A 24,865-nucleotide genomic window follows, 5' to 3' on the forward strand; every position below is an offset into this window, starting at 1 on the left:
TGGCGTCACGCGTCGACGCCGGGGACGTACCTGTCGGACTCCTGACTCTTGCAGCTTCTCTTCCCTTTCTGCGGGTCAGGGCCGGTGCGGTCCGGAACCTGCAGCCCTTTTCCCAGTGTCCTAGTTCGCCCGCGGCCCGGAATAATGAGTGAGGAGGGTGTGGTGGGTTGAAAGCCATCCTACTTTACTCCCGAGTTAGAGCATGGATTCAGTTTTAGTCTTAAGGGGAAGTGAGGTTGGAGATTTTTATTTTTAATTGTGGGCAGAAGCAGGTTGACTCCAGGGACCTCCAAAGCGAGAGGGTTTAACTTCATGTTGCTCCCGTGTTTGAAGGAGGACAATAAAAGTCCCACCTGGCAAAATTTCCGTAACCTCTGCAGTAGAAAACGTCAGGTATCTTTTAAATCGCGATAGTTTTCGTTGTGTCAAGCTATCTCCAGGTGGAGCTCCCAGGGTAGCTAGGTTTTAGGTTTGAAACAGATGCAGAATCCAAAGGCAGCGCAGAAAACAGCCACCGATTTTGCTATGTCTCTGAGCTGCGAGGTGAGTTGCATTGTATGAGCGAAGATTCGTCAGCTCTCAGGTTTACAGATTTTGGGTCAACTGTGAGGCCATCGTTGTTTCTCTTACAATGTACCCATACGATGTTGAAAGGTACTTCATGAATCGGGGTGCATACCCATCCTGATCCGGTGTATACCCTCGGACATTCTTTAAAATTTCACACATCTGCTTCAGTAACCGTCGAAGGACCTCTGAATAGAATGGAAATGGGTTCCAGGAAAAGATTAAACTTAGAAGAGTGGGTTTTACTTTCGCTAAATTTTCCCCAATTTAAAAATAATATTGTTTTTCTATCTTTAGATATATGTGTATGTAAAATATTTTGTGTGTGTGTATAATATTTGTGGTTTGATCTTAAATCATCAGAAACTGCCTTAGAATCTCAGAAATTAACTTTGCATGTGGTATGCTTTATTTGTATGGCATTTTAAAACTGGAGCACATAGAAGATAATTACATATGTCGTGCATATTAGAGACTGAGATTTCTGTTTCCTTTGGAAAGAAATTCCTGTTTTTGGAATTGAAGCAACAGTGACCATAACTTTCACATAGATATATAATTCATAAGTTCTGATTTACAAACATAAACTTTTTGAGCTATGCCATTCAGTTACTGTAGCATCATTGTGGCTTGTATAATCATTGAATCTTTCCAGAAGCGCTTTTACTTTCATCTTTAAATAGTTAATTTAGAAGATTTTTTTTTTGATGAGGTCAGTATGGAAATAGCTATCAGTCAATTCTGCATGTCTTTGTGAGTCACTACCAAATAGTATTTGTTCAGTTCAAGAGTAGCTGTGGGCGTTAAAGTGCTTATGTATATATTGTTGACTTTCATCTTAAAAGGTGCTGCTGCTACTAGTGACTTGTTATATAGTATGGCTTTAAAAACCGTGTGTGTGACCTACAGATAAATTCTCAAATTGAATATGCCCGTATGGCTTCTAGTCAATAAAGACAGTCACTGTTGGCAGAATTCATCACAAATTGCATACTCTTCCCACCTTTTACTCCCCCCACCACCTCATAAACTTTGCTGCTTTGCTTGAATGATGAGTTAAATTATTTTAAGAAGTCGATATGAATGTATAGTACCTCCGTCTTTACTTGGAAATTGTGCTTTAGCATGTGTTATCAATCATACATAGCTCATTAAGAATGTAAATATGTCAGCTACTTTTGGTTAGATGTGGTTCAGGGGCCAGATTTGTTGATGTTATGGGTTTGTGTTAGTAAATTGGCTGTTTTCCAGATCATGTTACTGGTAGGCTTTGCATTTCCTGTTGTGACATGTTGGTAATAATTTTCAAAAGGCTCAGGAAGCCAGATTTGATCTCTGTGGTGGGTCCTATATCAAAGCAGCATCCTGTGGGGTTTGGCCACTATCACTGCTTTGTAGAACTTCCAACTTAGTTTGGTAGTCAAACTTGTCAGCAGGGATCTAAAATGTATGATATTTTATAATAAGTGTTAATATTTATTGAATGCATTCTATGGTTTCAGGTTCTTTTCCAAATAATTTTTGTGAATTATCTCAATTTTCACCCCAACCCGACGAATTAGGTACTTTCACTAATCCCGTTTACATTCATAGAAACTGAAGCACAGAAAATTTATCCCGCCCAACAGTGGCTGTCAGAACTGAGACTGAAGCCTGGGAGTATGATTTCAGAGCTCCTGCTTGATGCTGCACCATATTGCAATTTAGAATAGTCAAAATACTAGAGAAAAACCATAAGAGACAAGTCGTGTAGGTTCAATTATAAAAGCAACGTAAAATTACAGAAAGTCTGGGAAACAGTGTTTTTAAAAGGATACTCATAATCTTGCTAGTCTAATAAACTTTTAAATTTTTAAAATATATACATTCACATCTGTACATAAACATTGTAGCTGTGATTCCTTTTGATTCTTAAAGATAAATCTTCAGTAAAGCTTAAAATGGAGAATGAACCTCACTGCCTCACTTTCATTGCTGAAATCTGGAGAGATTTGATCTGCACATTTGACTGGAACCAAGTTAAATAAATGTATTTATTGCTATTTCTTGTGGGATCTAATTGAATAGTTTCTATCTTTTAAAATAATGACTATTTAGTTTTCAAAGTTTCTGTCTTCCACAGCAACGTATTATTGGTTTATTGTTTTATCTTTCTTCCTCGTTATGAGTGTTATATTTGTATGTGTGTTTATTCCTTTGTCCTTTCAAAATCGTTTAGCGTTTATACCCGCTGCCTCTGAGGAATTTGGGTTTTTTGGTCTGTTTTTATTTATTTTTAATTGACAAATACTAATATATGGGGTATAATGTGATGGGATATATACTTATGGGGTACAATGTTATGTTTTGATAAAAGTATATATTGTGGAAAGATTAAATCAAGCAAATTAACATAGCCATCATACCACCTACTTGTCATTTGTGGTGAGAACATTTAAAATTAACTCTTAGCAATTTTGAGGTATATAGTACATTATTATTAACTATAGTCACTATGGTGTGCAATAGATCTCTAAAAATTACTCCTGTAACTGAAACTTTGTATCCTTTGACTGACCTCTCTCCTTTCCTATTTCCCCACTCTCTGCAGCCTCTGTAGACTGCCATTCTGCTCTCTGCCTCCCTGAGCTTGGCTTTTTTTTAAAAGATTTTACATATATGTGAGATCATGTAGTATTTGGTTTTTTTGTGTCTGGTTTATTTCACTTAGCATAATGTCCTCCAGGTTAATCTATGTTGTTGAAAATGACATAATTTTCTTCCTTTTATTTATTTTTTTTTTTTTTGAGACGGAGTTTCGCTCTTGTTACCCAGGCTGGAGTGCAATGCCGCGATCTCGGCTCACCGCAACCTCCGCCTCCTGGGTTCAGGCAATTCTCCTGCCTCAGCCTCCTGAGTAGCTGGGATTACAGGCACACGCCACCATGCCCAGTTGAATTTTTGTATTTGTAGTAGAGACGGGGTTTCACCATGTTGACCAGGATGGTCTTGATCTCTTGACCTCGTGATCCACCCGCCTCGGCCTCCCAAAGTGCTGGGATTACAGGCTTGAGCCACCGCGCCCGGCCAATTTTCTTCCTTTTAAAGGCTGTATAGTGTTCCATTCTGTATCTATACCACATTTTCTTTATCCATTCATCACTGGATCGACACTTAGGTTGTTTCCATATGTCGGCTATTGTGAATAATAGCATTTAACTTTTGCATGATGTGAAAAGATTTTGTAGGTCTAAGACATTTTCTTCAGAGAGCTATTTCCCTCAGTAGATTATTCACTTATTGCATTTTTTAAGAAAAATAAGGCACAACAATTTTGACATGCAGGTAACTGAATGGACAATAAGGATAAATTATCAAGTAATAATATTTTGTGAAAAACTAGTTTTATTATTATCTTATTTTGTATGTGTTGACAATTTGTATTAAAATAAATTTCTTGTTTTAATACCCTGTGGGTCAAATTAAACACTTTCCCCCCTTTTCTTCATCTAATCTTGCTCTTTTGCCCTTTCTAAAAAATAAGTCCCATCGCATATGTCTTTTATTGTGATACTTCATATGGTTTATGGAAGTAGCTGGGTTTAATAATTTGCCCAAACATATCTCTACATAAAACATAATTTTTTCATTTTTAATTGTGTATAGTACCAAAATAATACTCATAATAATACTCATAATTATCCCTACTTTTCTGATAGAAATCAGTGACTCTAATGTATCATAGATCCTTTTAGGTATCTCTAATATCACCGGTGCAGTGGGTCACGCCTGTAATCCCAGCACTTTGGGAGGTCGAGGTGAGCAGGTCACCTGAGGTTGGAAGTTTGAGACCAGCCTGACCAACATGGTATAAAATCCCGTCTTTACTAAAAATACAAAAATTAGCAGAGCATCGTGGCAGGTGCCTGTAATCCCAGCTACTTGGGAGGCTAAGGCAGGAGAATCCCTTGAACCTGAGAGGTGGAGGTTGTAGTGAGTCAAGATTATGTGACTGCACTCAGGCCTGGGCGACAAAGTAAGACTCTGTCTCAAAAAAAAAAAAAAAAAAGAGTATCTCTAATATATGCATAAATGCAGAAGATGAATCACTGTATCCAAATAAAGAAAAGTAATTGTATAAAATCAGTTTAAAATTAGATCAGTGTAGCAAGGATTAGGTATGTTGATTTCACTTTCAGAACTTTGAAAACTTGATTTAAATTGAACCTTGCCCAGTGCTAATGTGATCAGTAAACCACACTTAATTTCTGTGGTATAGTTGTGCCTTTTTCCTTTTTGGAGACAGAGTCTCTGTCACCCCATCTGGAGTATAGTGGTGAAATCTTGGCTCACTGCAACCTCTGCCTCCTGGGTTCAAGTGATTCTCTTGCCTCAGCTTCTGGAGTAGCTGGGATTACAGACGTGCACCACCACTCCTGGCTTTTTAGTAGAGACAGGTTTTACCATGTCTTTTTTGTAGAGACAAAAGTTTTACCATGTTGGCTAGGTTCATCTCAAACTCCTGACCTCAGGTGATCTGCTCACTCTGGCCTCGCAAAGTGCTGGATTACAGGCGTGAGCACCACGCTGGGCCAATTTTTGTATTTTTAGTAGAGACAGGGTTTCCTGTTGGCTGGACTGGTCTCAAACTCCTGACCTCAAGTGATCTCTCCACCTCGACATCTAAAGTGTTGGGATTACAGGCATGGGCCACTGAACTGGGCTGGGATATATACTGATTTTTAGGAAGCTATTACAGCATCCCTCTTGAAGACAATATATAATGTAATTTATGCTGAACTCTACTGAAAGCTGTAGGGCCTATACAAATGTAATGGCATTAATACAATAAAAACTGTGTTTATATTTATTATAATTTCTGGTACATTGTTAGCTATTCTATAAACATTAGCAAATGAATGTTACGTTAAAATTCCTTTTTATGTTTTAATCTGTGACTAGTACTTAGCAGTTTTTATAATTTTGTATGAAAATGCTCTATACATACAAATGGCTAGCTTAGATTTTCACTTCTGTGCCCTGTTGCTCTTGAGACTTTTGTTCCATCTCTCCAGTTGCTGACATTGAGAATCTTTTTCTTTTGTCACCCAGATTATATCTACTTTTCTTTTTAGCTTAACAGACAGATAGTTGACTGACACACCTTTGGGACTTAGATGTGATCCTCAACCGCACCTAGTCAGTCTCCTTAATGGGAAAGACAAAACTTTGTTGGGAACCATGAAAAATTAGTGTGTGTATCTCAGGCTGGGGATCCTTTCACCATCCATTTCCATGGATTTCCTGTTTTTGCTCGCCTCCCCAAATTCTGGTGGTGTACTGCTTCTGGTGTTTGCAGTTTTGGGGCTCAGGTCAGTGTACTGAAGGTAACCTTTATAGTCTGACCTGGAATAGAAACTAAAGCCTGGGTGTATCCTAAAGTTGGAAAGAACACTCTGGTCTTGAATCCTATGAGTTGTAGGAGACTGAAATTTGTTTCTGCCAACTGTTTTCAGTTAATCAAGTTGGAACCTTAGTGGATATCTTAGCTGCTTCTTTACCATTCCCTCTATCTTATTACCGGATCTTCTTAAATATTTCTTCAAACTCTCTCTGCTTCTCAATATTGCTGTGTCTCATTGAGCAGGGTAGAGTAACAGCCAAAGCGTGTTTTTTTTTTTTTTTCTGAGACGGAAAAAAAAAAAAACAGACACTGCACTCTGTCCCCCAGGCTGGAGTGCAGTGGCGTGATCTCATCTCACTGCAACCTCTGCCTCCCAGGTTCAAGCAGCTCTCCTGCCTCAGCCTCCTAAGTAGCTAGGATAACAGGTGTGCGCCACTACACCCGGGTAATTTTTGAATTTTTAGTAGAGACGAGGTTTCACTATGTTGGTCAGACTGAATTCCTGACTTCGTGATCCACCCACCTCAGCCTCCCAAAGTGCTGGGATGACAGGCTTGAGCCACTGCGCCCGGCCCAAAGTATTTTTTTATTCTCTCACTCAACACGACAAGTAACACAGAAGACTTATGTGACCAGATACGTGAGGGTTTCTCCCCCCACAGCAACCAACCAATCAGTTCTGCAGCAGATATCAGCTGGGTGCCCCCCAGTTCCAACACTGTGTGTACCTGGAGGTAGTGTCAGATACTACAGGTTGGGTCTTTTGCGATTCTAGTGCTAATCGCAAGCCCCAGGTTATTTTGATTTTGCCTGTGCTTCTGATACACTGGCTATAAATTGGGGATCCCATGAACCCCCTCCTTACATCCTTGAGTTCAATTAATGTGCCAGAGCAGCTCACAGAAGTCAGAGAAACACTTAACCGGTTTATTATAAAGGATATTATTCAAAGGATACAGATGAACAGATGCATATCGGGAGGTATGAGGGAAAGATCATGGACCTTCCATTCCTCCCCTTGGCGCGCCACCTTCCGGGAACCTCCGAATGTTCAGCTCTCCGGAAGCTCTGTGAAGCCAGTGCTTTTGGGTTTTTATGGAGGCTTTATTACATACGCGCAGTTGGCAACCTTGTAGAAATGTGGATTGGACAAAAAGGGTATGACGTAACAATGCTAATACAGCCAGTGGGGAAACCCAGCAAGACCTGTCTGTTCAAATTCTTCTGCCTGTCTGTGCAGCGTTCCTTCTTCCAGGGTCTGGGGCAAGCTCCCTTCTGAAGTGAAGGTCTTATGAACCACAGTAAGAAAGACTGTGGAAGATAAGAATCCTGGCTGGGGCTGGCGGAAAGGAGGGCAGGAAGAGGTCAGCAAGAGAGAAGAGATTCTGTTTTCTGAGGTTTAATGTCCCTCAACATTATAACAAAAGACTGTAATAAGGCCGGGCGCAGTGGCTTACATTGGTAATCCCATCACTTTGGGAGGCCAAGGTGGGCGGATCACTTGAGGCCAGGAGTTCGAGACCGGCCTGGCCAACATATCAAAATCCTGCCTCTACTCACATAACATTAGATTTAATATTCAAAAAAAAAAAGAATGTAATAAGAGCTATCGGGACTTTCATCCACGAACCATGGATGAAAACCAATATGTATCATGCCACACTTAGCCCTTACTATCTTATGTTTAGTATTGTCAGATGTCTAGTCTCATCTCCAACTCCTCTATCTGTAGTGCTTCAGTCTCTTACTCTTCTTATCTGCCTTTCACACTGCTGCTGGTGTTGGCTTGCTAAAATTAATGTCTGATCATGTGGTTTCTCTATTTAAAGTTCTTCATGGTTTCCCCGTGTATAGATGAGTATGTTTCTTAGCATGACACATGATCTCCTCCCTTTCACGATCTGGCCTGTGTTCACTTCTGTAGCTGCTCTCTAGTCCTTTACCTCTTATATAAGCTACTCAAGCAGGTTTTACTATGATTCTTCTGTGCTGTTGCACATACTTTTTTTTCGTGTGCCTGTATTGACTTTTCACCTCATACTCCAATTAATTTATCCTAATTTATCCTAATTCAATATTCTGCTAAAACCTTCCCTCTATTAAGTGCTCACAGACTCTTTGCCAGCCAGCTTGCTTACTTTTCTCAGGTTTCTCAACTACCTTGTATATACCTCTCCTGTGATGTGTATCATACCATACTGTCGATATTTATGACCGTCCCCTTCACTGCCTTAGGAATAGGAACCAGATCTTACTCATTACCCTGGAGCCTGGCTTGGTGCATGGTACATGCCAGGTGCACTGGAAATGATTATCGAATACATTAATAAATGACTCTGAAAACTAGCTTTGGCTACTAGATAAATGGTGATTCTGAAAACCGAGATAGGAAAAGTAGGAGGACAGGCACTTTTGGGGCAAATATTTATTTAGGTCTTGTTGAATTTTAGCTCTTTTACAACATCAAGGAAGGTATGTACTATTCATTTCTTATATACTTGTTATTTATTCATACAGTGTAATTAACCCAACAAGATCTTTTTAAGATGTGGACAAGAGTATTCTAAAATTTACATGAAAGGCAATGATAAAGAAGAATCAGGTGTGAAAAATCAATCTACACGATTTCAAGACTTATTATGTAGCTACAGTTATCAAGACTGTGTGGTGTGGGCAGAGATATAGACACGGAACAGAGGAACAGTGGAACAGAACAGAGAACTCTGAAATAGATACACATAGATATGCCTAATTTTTGTCAAAAGCACAAAACTATTCAATGGAGGTAGATAACTTTTTCAAGAGTTAGTACTGGAGCAATTAGACATCTATACACTGTCCCCCACTCCCAAAAAAGGAACCTCAACCTATGTCTCATACTTTACATATACAAAAATTAACTCAAAATGGATTACAGGCTGAAATATAAAAATATTAAAGTATAAAGCTTCAGGGAAAAAAGAAAATTTTGGGGAGGTAAGGTTAGGCAAATGTTTTTTGACTTGCCACCAAAAGAACTCTCCTTAAAGGAAAAATTGATAAATTCAACTTCATCAAAATTAAATATTTTTGCTCTGTTACAGACCCTGTTAAAAAGATGAAAAGATAAACTACAGAGGGTAGAAAATATTTGCAGACAACACAACTGACAAATAGCTAGTATCTATAGTGTATAAAGAACCCTTAACATGCAACAGAATGAAAGCAGTCCAGTTAGCAAATGGACAAAAGACATAAATAGTCATTTCACTGAAGAGAACTACACATATAGTAAATGAGCACATAAAAAATGTCCGACATCATTACCCATTAGGAAGGTGCAAATTAAAGCAACAAGATACTACCATTCATCTATCAGAATAGCTAAAATAAGAAATAGTGACAACACCAAATGCTGTCAATGATGTCAAGAAATTGGATCACTCGTACATGGTTGGTAAAAATGTAAAATGGCACAGCCACTCTGGAAAACAATTTGGCAGTTTCTTTAAAAACCAAATATGTGACTGCTCTATGACCCAACTATTGTACTCTTTGGTGTTTAGCACAAAAATGAAGACTATTCATTTTGTGAAAACCTGTTCTTGTATATTTGTAGCAGCTTTATTCCTAGTTACCAGAACACAGAAACAAGGCAGATATTCTTCAGTGGGTGAATGACATGTCTGTTATCATAGGCTTCTACGATAAAAAGGAAGGAACTATTGACAACATATAACACCCTTGGTGACTCTTCAGAGAATTGTGCTGAGAACAAAGAGTTAATCCCTAAAAGTAACATCATTTATGTAACATTCTTGAAACGGCAAAATTATTGAAGTGGAAATCACTGTGGGTTGCTAGGGATTAAGAAGGGATGGCTATAAAAGGGTAACAGGAGAGATACCTGTGGTGATGGAATGTTGTGTATCTTGACTGTATCAATGTATCTTGATCGTGATATTGTACTATAGTTTTGCAAGATGGTTCCATTAATGGAAACTGGGTAAAGGTTATACAGGATTTTTTTCTGTATTATTTATCATAACTACACGTAGAACTACAGTTATCTCAAAATTTAAGAAAAAAAGTTGAACACCTAATGTGATGCTTTTTTTTTTTTTTTTTTTTTTGAGGTGAGTCTTGCTTATTCACCCAGGCTGAAGTGCAGTGGTGCAGTCTTGGCTCACTGTGACCTCTGCCTCCTGGGTTCAAGTGATTCTCCTGCCTTGGCCTCCCAAGTAGCTGGGATTACAGGCATGCACCACCACACCCGGTTAATTTTTCTATTTTTAGTAGAGGTTTCACCATGTTAGCCAGGCTGGTCTCGAACTCCTGACCTCAGGTGATCCGCCCTTTTAGGCCTCCTCAAGTACTGGGATGACAGCCATTGAACCACTGTGCCTGGCCTAATGTGACACATATTTCGCTAACCATTGTGAATGCAGTGTTGAGCAAAAATTGAAAGACCTCATGACACACTGTACAATGGAAGACAGATATTAAATAATCACAGAAATAAGTTCAATATTCAAGTGTGATAAGTGCTGCAAAAGAGAGCTATAAGAACTAATAATGAGAAAATTTGATCCAGTTAGCAAGTAGTTCAGGGAGGCTTTCCATACTAACTGCATGACTTTGGCCAAGTTATTTACATGCTTTGTGCCTCATTTCCTCATTTTAAGTAAGGATAGCAACTATACTTTAAGGTTGTCGTATATTTAATATGAATATTAAATGAGTGCATTTGTGAAGTGCTTAAGATTCTGCTTAGCATAGAGTAAGTTCTGGATAAGGGTTTGTTAAATAAAAAGGTACTTGATGTAAAACCTTAATAATGAGTAAGAGAGTTGATTCTTTTTTATTTTTATAATTTCAACTTTTATTTTAGATATGCAGATTTATTACATGGGTATATTGCATGATGCTGATGTTTGGGGTACAGTTGCTCCCTTCCCTTCCTTCTCTCCCTTCCTTCCTCTGGTAGTCCTCAGTGACTGTTGTTGCCATCTATATGTCTGTGAGTACCTGATGTGTAGCTCTAACTTAAAATGAGAATATGCAGTATTTGGTTTTCTCTTACTGTGTTAATTCACTTAAGATAATGGCCACCAGCAGCATCCTTGTTGCTGCAAAGGACATGATTTTATTCTTTTTATGGCTGTGTAATGTTCCATGATATATATGTTCTATATTTTCTTTCTTTTTTTTTTTTTTTCCTTTGGTTAAGACAGTCTCGTTCTGTTGCCCAGGCTAGAGTGCAGTGCCACGATCTTGCCTCACTGCAAACTCCACCTTCTGGGTTCAAGCGATTCTCCTGCCTCAGCCACCTGAGTAGCTGGGATTACAAGCACCCAGCATCATGCCCAACTAATTTTTGTAGTTTTTTTGGTAGAGACAGGGTTTCACCATGTTGGCCAGGTAGGTCTTGAACTCCTGACCTCAGGTGATCCACCCGCCTCAGCCTCCCAGAGTGCTGGGATTACAGGCATAAGCCATTGAGCCTAGCCTGTACCATATTTTCTTTAGTGCACTGTTGATGAGCACCTAGGTTGATTCTGTGTTTTTGCTATTGTGAGTAGTGCTGCGATGAACATATAAGCGCATGTCTTTTATGTAGAACAATTTGTTTTCTTTTGGGTATTTACCCAGTAATGGCATTGCTGGGTCAAATGGTATTTCTGTTTTAAGTTCTTTGAGAAATCTCCAAACTGCTTTCCACAGGGGCTGAACTCATTTACATTCTCACTGCCAGTGTATAAGCATTGTATAACCTTGCCAGCATCTATTGTTTTTTGGCTTTTTAATAATAGCCATTCTGACTGGTGTAAGGTGGTGTCCCATTGTGGTTTTGATTTGCGTTTCTCTAATGATTACTGATGTTGAGCATTTTTTTATATGCTTGTTGGCCAGTTGTATATCTTACTTTGAGAAGTATCTGTTCATGTCCTTGCCTACTTTTTAATGATGTTTGTTTTCTGCTTGTTGAACTGTTTGTTTCTTGTAGATTGTAGGTATTAGACCTTTGTTAGATGCTAGATTAACAGAGAGAAGATCCAAATAACCACACAATCAGAAACAACAAAGGTGACATTACAACCAATCCCACAGAAATACAAAAGATCCCCAGAGACTATAATGAAGATACCTCTGTAAACACAAACTAGAAAATCTAGAGGAAATGGATAAATTCTAGAAACAAACAACCTCCTAAGATTAAATCAAGACGAAATTGAAACCCTGAACAGACCAATATTGAGTTCCAAAATAGAATCAGTAATAAAAAACCTATCAACCAGAAAAACCCTGGACCAGATGTATTCATAGCTGGATTCTGTCAGATGTACAGAGAAAACTGGTACCAATTCTACTGAAACAATTCCAAAAAATCAAACAGGAGGGACTCCTCCTTAACTCGTTCTTAGAGGCCAGCTTCACCCTGATACCAAAACTTGGCAGAGATACAATGAAAAAGGAAAACTACATGTCAGTGTCCCTGATGAACACAGATGTAAAAATCTTCAATAAAATATTAAGAGAGCGAGTTGGATGAAGAGGAGAGGATATGATCCAGGCAGAGGGAGCAACAAAGGCCTTGGGGCAGGAGTCAGGAAGGAGCTTCGTAGGCCTGAGAGATTGAAAGGAGATTAATGAGACTAGAGTACTTCAAGAAGTATATACTGTAAAAGGAAGCTCAGGAACTAGCAGTGGCTGGGCTGCATGGGGCTTTTTCTGCTATATTAAAGAGTTTGTCTCTTAAGGGTGATAGAAAATGATTAAAAGATATTAATACATGGAATGGAGAGAGATTATAATCAAACTTACTTTTTGAAAAAAACAACTGCTGACTGCAGTATCATCAGATTCCAGGGAAGCAAGATAATTGCACATAGATAATTTAGGAATTTATTATGGTAAATGAGGCCTTATCCCTGGCAGTTTTCATAGTTTAATTTTGTTTTGTTTTGTTTTTTGAGACAGAGTCTCATTCTGTTGCCCAGGCTGGAGCACAGTGGCACAATCTCTGCGCACTGCAACCTCTGCCTCTCGGGTTCAAGCGATTCTCGTGCCTCAGCCTCCCTAGTAGCCTCAGCTGGGGTGGCTACCACGCCTGCTTAATCTTTGTATTTTTAACAGAGGTGGAGTTTCAAAGTTGGCCAGGCTGGTCTTGAGCTCTTGACTTCAAGCAATCCACCCACCTCAGCCTCCTAAGGTGCTGGAACTACAGATATGTGCCACCACACCCAACTTATCTCTGATTTTTATAATTTTGCAAGAATATATTTACAAGTTACTATGTATTACAATGTTTTGAAATGGTTATAAGTATATTTTTTGGCAATTAAAATGGAAAAGGTGACTTTGCATTTTTTTTTTAATATGTAAAATGTCAGCTGCTGTGTTAGGGTCTGAAGAGTCTCTTGTGTCCAAGCCTGGGAATTGGGTTTAGAACCTAAAAATATTTAACACTAGTGTTCATATTTTCTTCTGTTATGTTTCCTTTTATGTTACTATGGAAATTTGAACATTTTACAATAGTGCTGTTCAATAAAAACATTAGTGCTGCAAATGCAAACCACATAGGTAATTCTTAATTTTTTAGTAGCCACATTAAAAGAGTAAAAATAAAGTGGTGAGATTCATTTTAAATATATTTAACCCAATAGGTCTAAAATATTTCAACATGGAATCAATATAAAATTTCTAGTCAAATATTTGACATCCTTTTTAAATAGTAAGTCTTAGAAATCTGGTAGGTATTTTACACTTAGAGCACATTTCAGTTTGGACCAGCCATGTTTCAGTGGCTCAACAGCCATATGTAGCTGCTACCTGCTGCATCAGATAGTACAGATCTATAGGTTTCTGGGAAAATAAGTGGAATAGTTTTTTTTTTTTTTTCTTAAGTTACCCAATTTATAGAAATAGCAACCCATGCAGGCCTGAGGATGGTTTATTTGGAGCAGAGTTGCATGTTTGTGTTATAAAGAATGATCTGCAGGCTAGGTGTCTCAAAGGTGTTATGAAATTAATTTTTTTAACAGAAATAGTGAATTTCCAGTTATCACTTATGGTTTTTGAGGGACTTTTAGGGATAAAATGGAAGAGATATATTGGAACTTGCTAATTGAAGTCTTAATATATAGAAAGGTTTAATGATTTTAGATAGATTTCTCAGTGCTGTATAGCTTCTAGCTAATGTTCACTGAAATGTTATCACATGTATTAAGCCCTTCTATTCTGTAAAGAAATAAAAACAAAGTGTCTGTGTTGTTCAAAAAATCTTAGCATACATGCTTTGATACATCAAAATTAAATGATTCTTAAGCCATCTTGGCTCACTGCAAACTCTGCCTCCCAGGTTCAAGCGATTCTCTGGCCTCAGCCTCCTGAGTAGCTGGGCACTACAGGTTTGTGCTACCATGCCCAGCTAATTTTTGTATTGTTAGTGGAGAAGGGGTTTCACTATGTTGGCCAAGCTGGTCTCGAACTCCTGACCTTGTGATCCACCCGCCTCAGACTCCCAAAGTGCTGGGATTACAGGCGTGAGCCACTGTGCCCAGTCTGTAGTGTTTTTTCTGTTGTACTTATACCTGCTAAAATATTCAAAAGGGGCAGTCTGTCTTTCAAACCTTGTACTTCAGCCATCTTGTTCCCTACCCTGTGGGCAACTTACCTGGAAATCTCTCCTGAGACAGCCTATGCATATACAAGCAAAAATGTAAATATATTTTACATTTTTCAACTTAAAAATTGCAGATCTACTTGGAGGAATTCTTCATTCTGTTTTACAGCTGTATAATGAGAATAAAATTATTACATCACCCGAAAATACTTAATAAAGGTAGCTATTGTTACAATGAATACACTTAATATTTTTTAGCAACTTTCCTTTTGTGATGTTAAACTGGGTGATTTTTATTGTATGTTTGAAAAATGTTAAAACTACTTTTTCCCCTCTCCCTCCTCCCCCACAGATAATCCGACAGCTAAATGGAGTCTGAGCAGCTGTTCCATAGAGGCTACTATAGAAACAGCTACAACAGTATAACAAGCGCAAGTAGTGATGAGGAACTTTTAGATGGAGCAGGTGTTATTATGGACTTTCAAACATCTGAAGATGACAATTTATTAGATGGTGACACCGCCGTTGGTAAGTTCAGCATGACAACCTAATGTCTGTATTCATGAATATCCACTAGTAAACATATACACTATTTTACTGAGGTTGAATTTTTCAGTAACTTAAAATTTTGGGGGGTAAAATTTACATAACATGAACTTAACCATTGTAAAGTGTATAATTGAGTGGCATTTAGCACATTCACAGTGTTGTGCAACTGTCATTTCTATCTAGTTCCAAACATTCTCATCACCCCAAAGAAAACTACATTTAAATGGGTTAGCTTTTAAATATAATGTAATACAGAGAAGTGTACAATTATCAAATCATAGTGTGGAAATTGATGAATTTCTACAAAGTGAACATTATTATATAACTATTCTTTAATCAGGAAATAAAACATTACCAGTATTTCCAGAATTTTTCCTTGTTTCACCTTCACTTTCAATATTATTTTGATTTCTATCTGGATTAGTTTTGCGAGTATTTAAACTTTATTTACAAGGAATTCATACTGTATACTCTTTTATGTCTGGCTTTTACATTTTGAGATTGTTTATATTGTTGTGTGTAGCAATAGTTAACTTATTTTCATAGTTGGTATAGGATCCCATTGTGTAAACATACTTCAATTTATTTTTCTATGTCGATATTGTTTGTTGTTGTTGTTGTTGTTTATTATTTTTTTTTTTTTTCAGATTTTTGGCTGTTGCTAACAGTACCACTATGAATTTTCATATGCGTGTGTCTTAGTGCACATTATGTACACAATTCTGTATGATTTATATCACAGAATGGAATGCTTAGATCATAGAGTATGTGTGTCTCAGCATTATCAGATACTGTCAGTGATACTTCCTTTTCTTTTTTCTTTTTTTTTTTGAGATGGAGTCTGGCTCTGTTGCCCAGGCTGGAGTGCAATGGCACAATCTCAGCTCACTGCAACCTCCACCTCCTGGGTTCAAGTGATTCTCCTGCTTCAGTCTCCTGAGTAGCTGGGATTACAGGCGCCTGCCATCACTCTTGGCTAAATTTTGTATTTTTAGCGGAGATAGGCTTGGCTGGTCTCGAACTCCTAACCTCAGGTGATCAACCCACCTGAGCCTCCCAAAGTGCTGGGATTACAGGCATGAGCCACTGTACCCAGCTGCTTTTTTTTTTTTTTTTTTTTTTTGGTCAATTACCATATACAAAGATATTTTGAAAGTGGATATAGCATTTACATTTCTACTAGCAATGTGTGAGATTTGTAGTTACTCCACATCTTCACCAATACATGGTATCAGTTTTAAAAAATTTGGCTATTCTACTGTAGGTTGCAGTAGTCTCTCATTTTGGTTTAATTTATATTTACTTGATGATTTAATTTATATTTACTTGATGATTTATGAGTTTAAAAAGTTTAAATGCCTTTTTGTGTGTTTATTGGCTTTTCAGATTGCTTCTTTTAAAGCACCTTTTTAGTCCTTTTCCCTGTTTTTTAGTCCTTTTTAGTCCTTTTCCCTGTTCGTTATGCATTCTGATTATGAATCTTTTCTCATGTACATGTACAGTATTGCAGTTATCTCTCATTCTGTGGTATGTCTTTTTACTCTCTTAAAGGAATCTTCTGGTGAAGATATCATCGATTCTAATGAAATCCAGCTACTCTTTTTTTTAAATTCTAAGCCGGTCTCAGTCACTCATGCCTGCAATCCCAGCACTTTGGAAGGCTGGGGCGGGAGGATTGTTTGTGGCCTGGAGTTTGAGACCAGCCTGGGCACCAAAGCAAGACTCTGTCTCTACAATAAAAATGCAAAAGAAAAAAAAAATTAGTTCGGTGCTGTGGCATGTGCCTGTAGTCCTAGCTACTGGGGCTGAAGCTGGAGGATGGCTTGAGCCCAGCAGTTTGAGACAGCAGTGAGCCATGATTGCACCACTGCACTCCTGCTAGGCACCAGAGCAAAACCCTGTCTCAAAAAACAAACAGCACCACCACCACCACCAAAAAACCTTTTTCTTTACCTTTACTTTTAGTGTTTCTTTGTTCTGTTTAACAAGTCTTCCCATACCTCAAGGTCACAAAGATATTCTGCTATTTTCTTCTAGAAGTTTTATTTTTGTGACGTCTTTGTCATATATCAAGTGGCTATATTTTTGTAGGTCTGTTTCTGGACGTCCTACTGTGTTACACTGAAGTATTTGTTTTATCCAAATGCCAATGCCCAGCATATATATGAGTTTTGATTTTTGATTTTGATTTTTAAATTTGTCTGTTTTTTATTGATTCATAGTCTGTTTGCATTTAACATAATCACCAATATGTTTGGTTTCGGACCATCCTCTGTTTGCCTTCTGTTGGTCATATCTAGTTTTTCCTCTCCCTTTATTTCTGTTACCTTCAACACCTTTTTATACATTCCCCTATTCTTTGTTCAGTAGGCTACCCTAGAGATTATTACACGTATCTTTGATTTATTGGTTCTAGGCATTAGTACTTTTGCCACTTCATGGAAAATGCAGGGACTTCAGAATACTTTACCTCTTTTTATCCCTCTCTGCTTCCTCACCATTTTCTCACCAGGAAATGGCTCAAGAATAAAAGTGATTAAGACTGTTGGGTTTTACCTTTCTTTATTTCACTTCTTTTCAGTACCTTGACACTTCAAGGTCTAGCTCCCTTGGATATTTACTGGTTTAAAATACAATATTTTGCTGTTACTGGTCATTTGCTCTCTTCATCACAGATTTTTTTTCTAATTTTAATGACAAAATTATAAACAAACATATATTCATCATTTGAAACATCAGGTGAAATTAATAGCATATCCATTTTCTTCTGTGTTTAAATAGCTCTTTAGCCCTTTAGGTGAGGCAGGAAATTAACTCCAGGAAGTAGAAAGACATAGGAGGAGCTGACTCCTTCTGTCTTTCCATACTGCCATCAAGTGCTGGTGATGTCTTTATTCCTGGTCTTTACTAGGAGAGAGTGCCAAGCAGTAAGGATGGATGGGGCAAGGGCACAAAAAGGATCTACTTGCGTTGCTCTTTTATCAGAGAGGATAATTTTCTAGAAGCTTCTCAGTAGACTTCCTTTTGTGTCACTGGCCATAACTGGGTCACATGCCCACCCCAAGACTGGTAACTGGCAAAGGGGAATGAGATTACTGATTGGTTAGGACAATTATGATTCCTTCTTGGAAATTAGGCATATTAATATGCAAACAAGAGGAAGGTCCAATTAGCAAGTATAACGTTGGAATGATATAGGATAGGCAACCATTGGTGTTTTCTTTTCTTTTTTGGAGACAGAGTCACACTCTTGCCTAGTCAGAAGTGCTGTGGCACGATCATGGCTAACTGCAGCCTTTACTTCCTGGGCTGAAGAGATACTTGTGCCTCAGCCTGAGTAGCTAGAACTACAGTTGCATACCACCAGACCCAGGTAATTTTTTAAATATTTTGTTGCAATGGGGTCTGACTATGTTGCCCTGGCTGGTTTTGAACTTTTAGGCTCGAACGATCCTCTTGGCAGCCCAAAGTGCTGGAATTGCAGGCTTGAGCCACTGTGTCCAGTCTATTGGTAGTTGATTTAAAGATTCTGTCTTCAAAGTTAGTGTAGTTGAAGGTATACATTGTGGAGTAACAGTAAAAAATAACTGTGAGTTTTCAGTTGGGTGGTACAGATTCCAAATGTTACATCTCATGAAGAAACGATATCATTTTGATAATCTTTTAGAATTGCAAAGGCTGTTGTAAAGGGGAAATCATGCATGAAGATCCAGCACTGGGATTAATATTATATAGGTGAAACAGCAAATGTCCTTTGTTAAGACAGTGAATATTCTTTCTTTCAACATAGCTGATGTGCCTCTGTTAGCAGCAGTAGGAAGGGGAATGTCTTAGAAGAAGTTGCAGCCTCAGATTAGACCTCCCTCTATAGGTTAAGGCAGATATCAGAGGAAAAAGCTTATTTCTGTTTCTGCTCAGTATCTGGGAGTATGGAAGTGGTTAGTAAGTCAAGCAGTAATTCTTCATGACTCCATATCTTTTTAGCATACCAAAAAATAACAATCACCGGAAGGTACTGATAGTGTTGTTTTGAATATGTGTTGAAGGAAAATCTGTGATGTTCAGTGGCTTTCAATTGGTGACCTGAATTTACATCCTGGTTCTGTCAGTTACTTGCTCTGCAACTTTTGGCAAGTCACATAGCTTCTTTATGCCTCAGCTTATTCCTATGTGCAACATAGTAATAAACTCATAAATAATAAATTTTTTAAATGATAGCTCTGAGAATTAAGTACTACATGTAGCGATCTTAACAGATAAATAATGCATATGGAATCCTTAGCAATGTGACTGGCTGATGGTAAGGACTCATTAAATAGTAGCGGTTTCTGTTTTCTTCTGTGTTACTTCACCTTTGGATGTGTTAGACTCTGTACCCCCAACATAAGCAGTTTCCTTTTATGTTTGTATTCAGTGAGAATGTCAGTAACATTCATGAAAAGCTGTAGCTCTAGAGCTCAAATATGACATCTGGATTAGGATTTAGCTTGTCAGAGATAAACTGCTTTGGAATCTACTGATTTCAGTAGATATTTGTTGCACAGCTCTTGCTTTGAAAGTATATGTGTGCTAAATGATCTAGAGAACACTGTGATTAAAAAATAGAAGTTATTCTGAATAATGATGACTAGTAGTATCAGTTAAAATTTTAAGCTAGCAAAATGCTGAAAAATTAGGCCTGATATGCGTTTATATTAGGTATATCTAGTCATTTTGGTCAGTAATTCAGATTCCATGGAAAATGCAAAATTTTTTTATTGCAAGTAACTGGGAGGGCCAAGATTTTGTTGCCAGAGTTGTATTCATTAAAGAGAACCATATGGCTCTTGACTCATCGAAAATGAAGCAAATGACTTTTCATGAGTTGCAGCTTTAGAACTATTCTTATAATAGTACTATCATCACTTGAAGTAAGAGAAGTTATTGAGATTGACTGATGGGTTGAAAACTGTAATCAGCCACATGTTTAAGCAAATTAACTTTCAATAGTTAATTTATGTTGATAATGTGATTATGCTAGTAAGTTTGTTTAAATTTTAGGCCCCTATATCCTTTTTTTTTTTTTTTTTTTTTTATCACATCTGAAATGTTTACTTGACAACATCCAGGGTCTCTCCCAGGTTTCTGATTATGTATAGACTGAGAGGAAAATGTGAGAGGAATAATAAGAGCCCAGAGGGCTCACTCCTAAGTGTTTGATTTCCTATCTATAGATAACTTTGAAAAATAAAAATAACAACCTTGGAAGCCGGCGCACTGGTGGATGCCTGTAGTCCCAGCTGCTTGGGAGGCTGAGGCAAGAGGATTGCTTGAGTGCAGGTATTCAAGGCTATGGTGCTATGATGCTATGATTGCACCTGTGAATAGCCCCTGTGCTCTGGCCTAGGCAACATAGTGAAATCCTGTCTCAAAAAAAAAAGCCTTTGGAAATACTAAAATCCAACTGTGAGTTTTTCTGATTTATTGGAAATCTTGGGGCATGTGATAACTGGGAATAGAATCCACATAAATTACATAGATTATTGTATTCTACTTCCCATATATGTAACATTCTGAGCTTCGGAACTCAGAAACCACATAGTATATGAGGCTCAGAGGTAGGTTGTCCTGGTCAAGGTGTTGTGATCCTCCCACCACTGCTGAAACTTAACCTACCTTCTGAGCTATTACAAGAGGTTCCAGTATTTTCATTCAAATATCTATTGTTAGATTGAGCTTTATTCAAAATGTTTGTAATTTTATTCATCTCATATCCTTCTGGGTGGTGTATTCATAACTACTGCCTACATGGGACATTTCAGAAGAAGCAGCGTGGCAAAGTAGATGCAGAGTGATACTACCAGAAACCGAGTGGCCATCTCTTCGTGTGAAGACACCTCCTAGAGTGAGGGTACATAACACAATACGGGGTCCAGCCCTTCTTCCTGTAAACACAGAGACATGGCATCACCATGAAACTAGCTGTCTCTAAGAGATGGATTCATATTAACTAGGGTTTTAGATCTCATTAGGTAAAACCATAACACAAATTTACTTATTGTGAGAAATATACTAATAATCTAGTTCATTACAATAAAGGATATAAAGCAATTTAAAAGGATAAACAGAATTCAATCATTTGCATAAGTATTTGACACAGAAGAAGCAAAGGGAAAACAACTTGAGGTGACCTAAAATGAGTAAAAGTGTTCTGTTCATTCTTTCTACTTTATTACACAGAATATTAAAATGATGTGTACTTAAGAGTTGTGACTTAATCAAATGAATACTTACCATTTTATCAAGGACATTTGGAAGTGAAACAGGCTTTCGTTTTCTGCAAATTCATGTGGTGAAAAATAAAACAACTTCTTTTTTTTTCTTTTCTTTTCTTTTTATTTATCAAAAGCATTTTGAGATGGAGTCTTGCTCTGTTGCCCAGGCTGGAGTACAGTGGCACGATCTTTGGCTCACTGTAACCTCCACCTCCTGGGTTCAAGCAATTCTTGTGGTTTGGCCTCCCAAGTAGCTGGGATTACAGGTGTGCGCCACCATGCCTGGCTAATTTTTGTATTTTTAGTAGAGACAGGGTTTCACCATGTTGGCCAGACTAGTCTTGAACTCCTGCCCTCAAGTGATCCATCCGCCTCAGCCTCCCAAAGTGCTGGGATTATAGACACAAGTCACTGTGCCCAACCAGTACAACAACCTCTAGTCCATTTTGGTGCCACTGTTCTGATTTATCCTAGATATCAAACTGTCTTCCTCACTCTTGCTTTTGATAAATGAGACAAAGAATGTTACTGTCTGCTTAATGATGGCCCTCCCCACCCCCTAATTCCTAAAATCTGTAAATGTGTTACCTTACATGATGAGATGGACTTCCATTAAATTAAATATCTAGAGATAGATTGATTATCCTGGATTACCTGGGTGTCTCTGATGAAATCACAAGGGTCAGAGTCAGTGGTAGCAGACATGACAATGGAAACAAGAAATGATGTGAGAAAAAGGCCGTAATCCAAGGGATGAAAGTGGCCTTTGGAAGCCAGAGAAGGCGAGGAAACAGGTTCTCCCCTGAAGCCTCCAAAAGGAGCACTGCCCTGCTGACACCTTGATCTTAGACTTCTGGTCTCCAGAACTGTAAACAAATGAATTTGTGTTGTTTTAAGCCACTAAATTTGTGGCAGTGCGTTACAATAACAGTAGGAAACTGACACAAATGTCTTCGTATTATTGAAAGTGTTGTTTTAACCTTATAGACCCTGTGAGAAAGATTTTGCTGTCTCTGGACCATACTTGACCACACTTTGAGAATTCTGTTTTAAGATAAGCTAGCTGCCAAATGCACACTGAGTACGTGAAAAAGGTAACTTGTTTTATTGGATTAAAAACTTTTAAGAGTGAGGCCGGGCGTGGTGGCTCACGCCTGTAACCATCCAAGCACTTTGGAGGCCAAGGCGGGTGGATCACCTGAGGTTGGGAGTTCAAGACCAGCCTGACCAACATGGTGAAACCCCATCTTTAAAAATTAATTAATTAATTAATTTCAAAAAAAACCTTTTAAGAGTGAAGAGATTATATAAAAAGGATACAATCTGCATACATGATTTCCCAGTTCTCTTCGAATACTGTATACACACAGAGAAAAAAACATTGGAGGAAAATTCACCAAAATAATGTGTTTTTGTCTTCATGATGGAATTTGGGGATTTATAATTTTTCTTTAGAGTTTTAGCATTTTCCGAATGGTCAGCAATTTGGCTGCAGAATTATAAAACTGCACTTAAACTTCCAGGTCATGCTGAAGTTTCTTTGTATGTAGGATAGAACACATTGATAGTTTAAACTTGATATTTAAACTAAATATTTTTCCCATTTGGTAATTGTGCTTTCTGTTGTACTATTACTTTGGCCCTTGTAAATGTTAGGTTTGAGCTTGTTCCTGGCTGTCATTTCTCCAGGTCTTTATACATGTTCCTTTGTCTAGAATACCAACAGTATTCCAATACTAAATAGTATTCCAATACTAAACTACTACTTGTACTTTGCTTCTTAAATTAGCCCCAGTCCCTGTAGTAAGCCTTATCTTACTCTTCAGTTAAAGTTAAGGGCCCCTTATGTAGTAAACTGGGTGTTGCTCCTATTGTGCTTGCATGCTTGACTTTATCTGTATTTGTCTAACTTGTTTATAGCCTGCCCTCCTCCTAAATTGAGCAACACATTTTTTGTTTTTGGTAAAATTATCCTAGTAATTTCTGTTAGTTTGTAAGTAATTTATTTTCCTATGTACATTGTTCTGTTTAGAGCTGATCCATTATGTTTTGATTACATAGTTCAACACTTGAAGAGCAATCTTGTTTTTTTTATTTCCAAATTTTGTGGAGAAGGGATATTCCTGTATAATGGGCAGCCATATATACTGTTTATTTTATCCTTCCTTCTTACAAATGTCTAATCTATTGGCATGCATAGAGTAGGAGCTCATTAAAAGTCTATTTCTCTGTAAAATATTCATCTATTTAACATACTTGCTGCTCATATTAGGAGTCTTTTTTCCTTTTTAATTATTATTGAGACAGAGTCTCTCTCTGTTGCTCAGGCTAGAGTGCCCTGGTGGTATTTCGGCTCACGATAACCTCTGTCTCCCAGGTTCAAGTGATTTTTGTGCTTCAGCCTCCTGAGTAGCTGGGACTACAGGCGTGTGCCACCATGCCCAGCTAATTTTTTATATATATTTTTTCAGTAGAGACGGGTTTCACTATGTTGGCCAGGCTAGTCTTGCTTGACCTCAAGTGATCTGCCCACCTCAGCCTTTCAACATGCTGGGATTATAGGCATGAATCACCACACCCAGACCTTTTGAATTATTAAACTAATACAGTTATATAGAGAAAAGTTTTGGTTTAGCTGGACACGGTTAAAACTGGTAGGTTATTCAGTAGAGTAGCAGGATATAAGCCACTCATCTATATTGTTAAACTGTATTGCATGAGAGCCCACCAAAATGGTAATGTAATCCAGAAGGACATAGGGACAGAATAGAAAGCCAGGAGAAAACCACAGAGGAGAATGGCTGTATATTCCCTACCTGCCTGACATTAGTCAGTATCATACACCCTTTTTGATTTTCTCATCTAAAAAATGAAGGGAAAAATCTCTGTTCTACCTACCTGACTCAGATTAGTTTTGGAAACAAAAGAATATGGTAGAAGAAATGATGGAAGTGTTGCTATTTAATATTATACATGAGAGTCCTTTATGATAATTTTGGCCTGGGTGCCCAAAATTTAAACTTACTTATACTTTGTGCAGCTATCAGGCAGATTACATGCATCATGACATTCAGGTAGATTATTCTGGGTTCATAAAAATCTTATATGGTTGGCCGGGCGTGGTGGTTCACGCCTGTAATGCCAGCACTTTGGGAGGCCAAGGTGGGTTGATAGCTTGATCCCAGTAATTTGAGACCAGCCTGGGCAATATGGTGAAACCCTGTCTCTACACAAAATAAAAAAATTATGTAATCCCAGCACTGTGGGAGGCCGAGGCGGGTGGATCACGAGGTCAAGAGATCCAGACCATCCTGGTCAACATGGTGAAACCCTGTCTCTACTAAAAATACAAAAAATTAGCTGGGCATGGTGGCACGTGCCTGTAATCCCAGCGACTCAGGAGGCTGGGGCAGGAGAATTGCCTGAACCCAGGAGGCAGAGGTTGCGGTGAGCCGAGATTGCGCCATTGCACTCCAGCCTGGGTAACGAGCGAAACTCCATCTCAAA

At 38.2% G+C, this 24,865-nt stretch overlaps 1 protein-coding gene across 2 annotated transcripts in view; it reads left to right on the forward strand.

Annotated features, from left to right (window-relative positions):
* CLCN3 (chloride voltage-gated channel 3) overlaps positions 1-24,865 on the forward strand; it is a 100,142-nt gene continuing 75,277 nt past the window's right edge. Inside the window, exons 1-2 of one of the 2 annotated variants that reach the window (XM_032298647.1) lie at positions 1-543; positions 14,908-15,083. In XM_032298647.1, coding sequence (XP_032154538.1) covers positions 14,924-15,083 — 160 coding nt within the window. In that variant the 5' untranslated portion in view covers positions 1-543; positions 14,908-14,923. The remainder of the gene's footprint in view (positions 544-14,907; positions 15,084-24,865) is intronic. The other variant, XM_032298649.1, reaches the window with a different exon arrangement.

This window comes from Sapajus apella, unplaced genomic scaffold (genome assembly GCF_009761245.1).
Source record: "Sapajus apella isolate SASKATOON/1434 unplaced genomic scaffold, GSC_monkey_1.0 scaffold39, whole genome shotgun sequence".
Taxonomy (NCBI): Eukaryota; Metazoa; Chordata; class Mammalia; order Primates; family Cebidae; genus Sapajus; species Sapajus apella.